Source organism: Microtus ochrogaster, chromosome 7 (assembly GCF_000317375.1).
Source record: "Microtus ochrogaster isolate Prairie Vole_2 chromosome 7, MicOch1.0, whole genome shotgun sequence".
In the NCBI taxonomy this organism is placed as follows: domain Eukaryota; kingdom Metazoa; phylum Chordata; class Mammalia; order Rodentia; family Cricetidae; genus Microtus; species Microtus ochrogaster.
This window is the reverse complement of record NC_022014.1, coordinates 84,182,311-84,188,477: the sequence shown is the minus strand read 5'-3', so window position 1 is coordinate 84,188,477 and position 6,167 is coordinate 84,182,311. Positions and strand designations below refer to the sequence as shown.

Below are 6,167 nucleotides of genomic sequence, written 5' to 3'. Positions count from 1 at the left end.
TGGTTCTGGTCGGTTGATCTGGGCAGCATGTCTAAGGATTCACTGCCGGTCTTGCTCCTTACACTGGCCATGGTCCTGCCTGGCCCCCTGGATGCCCAAGGTAAGCATTTCTCCACACTGTAGGGCTCCCAGGGGGAGCCTCACACACCTGCCTGGGAAGGGTTGGCACTGATCTTGACTTCCCTGAGTCTCCTGGAGCCGCCTCAGGTCTGAGGAAGAGCTGAGACTTGGAAGCTTTGTTTACATGATTAGCAATGGCCTTTGTTGCTAGTGAGGATGTTTTTGTCTAGTTCCCCGTTCAGAGCAGCTGTCTGTGGGAAGTCCTGTGGTAGGGTTCAAAGGTTCTGCCATGAGAGCACAGGAGGCCACGGCTCCCAGGGCACGGCATTCAGTCTGTGAGGTGCTGAGGTTTGCCCTCGGGCTGGTGGTGCGGGCTCTGGGCAGAGCAAACTAGGCTGGACTCTGAAAGAGTGGGGATCCCATGACCAACATGTGCACCTCCTACAGAGCCATAGGCGCTGGATGCCTGGAAATGACAGGGGAGGAAGGCTGGTGACGCAGCCAGCTTGGGAAAGCGCAGGCAAAGAGGAGATGGGACTGACTTAGAAGAGAGAGAAAGGGTAGAGCCTTGGGGAGGGGAGGGTCCAAAAGGAAGAAGTCCTAGTGCTGGGACACAACAGAGTTGCCGACGGCCCACCCTGAGGCCGTGGACCGCTCAGAACTTGAGCACAGGGGTATCAGCACCTAGCGCAGCTCCAGGGTTCCCTCAGCACCTTCGCTGAAGTGCCATGTTAGCACAGGATTGACCAAGTCCCTAAGCCAGTCCTGCAGAGAGGGGTCTTGAGAGAGGCATCTTGCAAGGATGCAAAACGGGAGAGGGAAGCCTAGAGGAAAGTGCAGGGGCTTCTGACCAGGCCCCTGTGCACAGCAAAGTGAAACAGCACGTCTGTGAGCATGCGTGTGTACACACTGTGTGAGATGCTTGATTGTGCGTGGACATGTATGAACGTGGAGTCCGTGAGATGTGTTACTGTGTTTGAGTCCCCGTGTGCTATGAGGGAAGGGGGAAGATCTCTCCGCCAGCCCAGTGGTAACGGTGGCTGGTCCTTCACAGAGATCAAGATTGCCTCTGAGGGGAATTCCATCAACATCACCTGCTCTACAAGTGAGGACTTGCAGGGGATCTACCTGAAGAAGACCTGGCCCAAGACCTGGCCCAAGAATGAGAATGTGATTTACTTTGAAGATGGGGAAAACCCCACAGTAAACGAGACCTTCACAGGCCGAATTGATTTCTCCGGTTCCCAGAGCAACCTGACCATCACCATGCGCCTCCTCCGGCAGGAAGACTCTGGCATCTACACCTGCCACGCTAACACAAAAACCAAAAAAGATGGCCCATCCACCATGGTTGTGGTGACAGGTAGGGAATGCCCCCATCTACTGCTGGCTAGGCCACGATCCTGTTGGCTGCCAGGAGCTTCTCTTCACTTTCTGGAACTGTCTGCTCAGAGCCTGCTTGCTCCTGGGAGCCTCCAGTTGCTCCCACTCTGCTGCCGCTGTAGCTCCTTCCTGGTTCGACCTTAAGGCCTCGAGTAGGATCTCCTACCAATGTTTCTTTTTGTTCGTCTTCCCAGAAAAAGTGTCCCTAGAGACATACAGATCCCAGGAACCTCAGGGGACATCCATTTCCCTCCTGGCTGTCATGGCTGTAGGCTTCTTCCTCATTGGGCTGGTGTTCGGGATGCTGTGCATGCTGAGGAAGACACAGGTCAGTGTGAGCCTATGGCTGTTACCAACGAGCTGGCCCTCCTCACTGGTTGACAGAAGGAAAGACAGAAGGCTTCAGGCCAAAGATCTGGTCAAAGGCACTGAAGACGCAGAGGGGCGTAAATGAGGCGTCTTGCAGGGATGCAAAGTGGCAGAGGGAAGCCGAGAGGCAGAGTGTGGGGCTTCTGGCCAGGCTCCTGTGCACAGCAGTGTGAGACAGCACATGAGTGAGCATGCATGTGTATGCTGTGTGCGATGCTTGAGTGTGCGTGGACATGTATGAACGTGGGATACGTGGCGTCCCTGAGATATGAGTTAATGTGTTCGAGTCCCGTGTGCTGTGAGACAGAGGGCAAGGGTCCCGACAGTGGTCAGCTCTTCCTGATCGCTCAGCATTGGCCCTGGGTCCTGCCTGCAGTTCATCCTGCCAGGTGCAGATGGACGCTTGCTCTGCTCCCCCAAGTCTGGGGAAACTGCTTGTTGAGGGTAGGGGTGGCTTCGAGACAGGCACACTTTACCCACGTCGCCATGCTGACCACTGCCACTGTCTTTTCAGATCAAGGAACTGTGTGCCCCAAGGAAGAAGGACTCACGGTGTGTAGTGTATGAAGACATGTCCTACAAGCACAAGACTCCATGCGCCCTCAACCCGTACCAGTGAGCCCCTCTACCCACAGTCCCCCACCCCATGCCTTGTTTCAGCAGAGTTCATAGTGGTCCTGCTGACCCACCCAGCCCAGCTCCCCCAGCACCCTGACCATGACACTCAAGTGCCCCCTTGGTGCTTCTGGGTGAGTGGGACTCCTCCTCTGTAAGCTTGTCCACAGGGCTCTGCAATCTATCCCTACCCTAGCCAGGTAGCCCTGACCATGCTGCCATCAGAGAAAAAAAAAACTTGTGGGGGGGGGGGGATGTGGTACCTGCCTTTGAGTAGCCTGGCCGGAAATAAGTAAGTAAATAAATAAATAAACATACAAGTAAATAAGAGCTTGCTTTTTTCCATCTCCGACCCTGGCTTCTATTTTCCAGCCAGCTCCTACTTGAAGAGGGCAGGGACTCAGACTGTCGCTCCTCCAGGGCTTTGTGGCCAGAGTCTGTGAGAGCAGCAGAGGGCAAAAGCGGGGATAGGGGACACTCCCCTGCCCCAGTCCCCAGGAGGCTCAGCACTCCAGACACCCCCATAAGGAGCAGCTCACCTGCACAGGGGAAGAGCCAGTGGCAACAGCCTCACTGAATGGCCTCATTCTAAAAGGCCATGTTCCTAAGGGCCCAGCCCTGCTAGGTCCCTGTTGGTGCAGCCCTAGGGCCCTCAGTGAGAAGAGAGTGAGTGTTGGCTTTCCCAGACTCCTCCCTTGTCCAGAGGCCACTATTATGGACTGACACATGAGGCCACAGCAGCACTGTACAGAAACCTGGGGGCCAGCCCAGTTCCCAGTGTTGCTCTTGACAACAGGAACCCGAAACTGAGGCCAGAGCGGTCAGCTGATCCATGGTGAGCTGCTCAGTCCCTCGTCTTCCTCCCATCGCTGACTCCTGGGATAACAGGAAGGAACAGAAAGGACAAGAACAAAATAGACACGTTTGTGCTGGCCCCACAGCTGCTCCACGCTCTAGCCTGCCACCCTTGTCTCCTGCCCTTCTGACCCCTCCCCGTTGCCAACAGAATAAGGTGGGTGCACAGGACAAGTGACTAGCAGCAGCTGTACCGTGGGGGGTTTAATAGCTCTGCTCTGTGCACCTGGAAAACAGAGAATCCCCCAGTGAGTGGTACCCTCGGACCCAGACCACGACTCCATCCACCTCCCCACAGAGCCTTCTGTCTTGCCAGCTCATCCCCAATTCAGCCTTCCCTACCCAGGCTGACCTCTGCTCCCCAAGCTACCACCATGGCCCCCATAGAAACTGTGCACTGCGACACTAGTGACAGCAAAGCCCGAATGAGTCGCAGGAGCACCAGAGGCTGAGGAGCCATGTATGTCCCTGGGTTGTCAGTGCCCAACATGCTGTGTAGACAGAACCCGGGTCAAGGGTCACAGGGACCTGGATCGTATAAGGTTAAAACCCCTGGGGCAACTAAAGCCTCTGTTAATCAGCCCCAGCAACCTTTGTCCCTCTGTAGGTACCTCTCACTTGCTGCCCCAAGTCCCATCTGTCTGGGCCACTGTCCTGGGTCTAGGTGGCCTCCTAGACAGCGTCATCAACCTCACTGGTGAAATGTGCATTTTTCAACCTTTAATGAGGCCTCTAGGACATGAGACCTCCCTCTAAACCTAAACTCAGGCCCTCTGTCCTCCATCTAGGCCTGGCTGGACTGACCCAGCTGCAAGGCCTGATCTACCCCTAACATCTCAGAAGAGACACATCGCTCCTGTGTTGGTTGGCCCTCGCTACAGGCCTTCATGGAGAGGGCTTTGCTCAGCTGGGGTCATCCACAGAGAGTCCTCCATCAGCATGAAGAGAACCTGGTTAAGACAGCCGCAAGTCCAGAGGTCTACAGTGAGCCCCGAGGCTGTCTACGTCTGCCCACCAGCGTAAGTCGTAGAGACAAAGCAAATGCCGTCAGCTGCATGCTTTAAGACATCTCAAAAGTAAATGATAGACAACTACGAACTGCAGGGAAATGTTTACTAAACAAAATATAGGTCAGAAGTCAATATATTTATTTAAGTTATAAGTTGACTTGTCCGTGAAAAAGAAGACAACATTTGGATAAAAGAACATACCAAAAACGAGCAGGTAGCCAGCAATACCCAAATATCCCATTTTTCACAGTGATGTCTGCCATCATTTAGTGCTTTCTCTGCATCAGGTCTGCTCCTCAGCATCTGGAGGCCACCAACCCTCTGCAGATCTGGGCAATAACGTAAAGTCTACATCTAGAAGAGCTTGATCCCAGGCAGCATCTGTGGGCCTGGATGGCTGTAGCTGAGTCCTTTTCACTTAGCCCCACCAGCCAGCAGTGACCAGGAAAGGCAAAAGAACACAGGTGTGGGGTCCTGGGGAACAGGCTGGGCACAGCTGACATCCTGAGGTCCTCAAGCCTGGTCAACACCCTTCACCGTCAAGATGTGGTATATACAAATGCTCCTCTCGCATTGCAAAGCGACCATGTTGGCAGCTGTGCCCTGTGCAGTAACAGAAGTCTCCTTCTGGCACAGCCTTCCACACAGAGAGCAAAGGATCAGCAAGGGGACAGAGCCCAGGAGGCTGATTTCCGTGCTCTCCACCTCCCTAAAGGAAGCTCAGCCAAGGGCACATCCACACATACAGCGGATGCTTTATGTGTGGATCCAGGGTCTTGCTGATTCGACAAAGGGGCCTGATTATTGTGAGTGAGTGACTTAGAGAGGTGGGGGGTCTGCTTCTCTTCAAGTGCTGGTTTGGTTACCAAGGCTCGCTGACATCAGCTAAGCTGTTCCAGACCCTCAGCTCCTGTCAGAGAAGCTACTCGATTCTGGTTCCTCCCCTCAATTCAGAAGCAACTTCCTGAAAGATAAGCAGACTGCCCACAAGCCCACCTCAGAGGCCTTGTGATATGGAACATGGCTTGCCAGACTCCACCCGGCAACAACAGGCCGTGTGTCCACAGAACTGAACCCCCAGGCTCCTCTCCCTCCTCCTAGCCATGTTTGCTCAGGGCTTTCACTTCATGGTCGTCCTCCTGACCCCTCCATGTTCAGGACCCCATGATCCTTCCCGTGACCCTGCTCTCATGTGCTGAGCTCCCCACAATCCTCCTCTTTGTCTTCATTGAGGCCTGGATGGTGTGGTACATGGAAATGAGTCTTTCAATTACGTCCCCGTCCCCACCCAGGCTCAGAAGCACCCACTTAGTGAGCACCACTATGAGCTTTGCATGTTGGGTAATATTCTGGTGACTCCAGTGACAATAGCGTGTGCTTGGTCTGAGTTCCGGCCCCACTGTGTTAAATTCTGTGACTCCCACCTCCCTGCAGGAAGTGGAGACATCTCTGGCTTGGAACTCAGCCAAGGGCAGTGCCACCAGGGGTTTGCTGACTTCTGGTTCTAGATCTTGGCTACTCCACACATAAGCCTTATTTTTGGCCCTTGGGGCTTTGGGGAGGCGTCTCTCAAGGATGTGGGTCCTTCATATGTAACATGGGACAATGCAGTGATTGGATGCCATAAAGATTAACCAAGATGCTGCATGCAACACCGTCATAGAGCAATACGCCCTCAGCCACCCAGGTTTGGACAGACAAGGGAATAGATTACATGGGGAAAAAAAAACTTCAGGGGAAGCCTCACCCACAGGGGAGGACTTTCCCCCCACAACCCCTTCCTTTTGAGAATTTCACGAGATCAGCATCCTGAAACAGACGTCAACCTCAGCCTAAGGCATCCCAGGATGAAGGGAAGCCACCAACCACACACCA

General features: G+C 54.1%; 1 protein-coding gene across 1 annotated transcript; it reads left to right on the top strand.

Annotated features, from left to right (window-relative positions):
* Positions 1 to 2,443, top strand: Cd7 (CD7 molecule). The gene is made up of 4 exons (XM_005350951.3): positions 1 to 100; positions 1,115 to 1,423; positions 1,638 to 1,771; positions 2,327 to 2,443. Exons 1-4 carry the CDS (start codon positions 28 to 30, stop codon positions 2,429 to 2,431), a joined length of 621 nt encoding a protein of 206 aa, XP_005351008.1. The 5' UTR covers positions 1 to 27; the 3' UTR covers positions 2,432 to 2,443.
* The last annotated feature ends 3,724 nt before the right edge of the window (positions 2,444 to 6,167 follow it).

Excerpts from the sequence above, each read along its gene's own strand:
- Cd7 (XM_005350951.3), top strand. The coding sequence starts at position 28 with ATGTCTAAGGATTCACTGCCGGTCTTGCTCCTTACACTGGCCATGGTC. Across the intron at positions 101-1,114 it reads TGGCCCCCTGGATGCCCAAG|AGATCAAGATTGCCTCTGAG; the intron begins GTAAGCATTTCT and ends GGTCCTTCACAG. Across the intron at positions 1,772-2,326 it reads GCATGCTGAGGAAGACACAG|ATCAAGGAACTGTGTGCCCC; the intron begins GTCAGTGTGAGC and ends CTGTCTTTTCAG.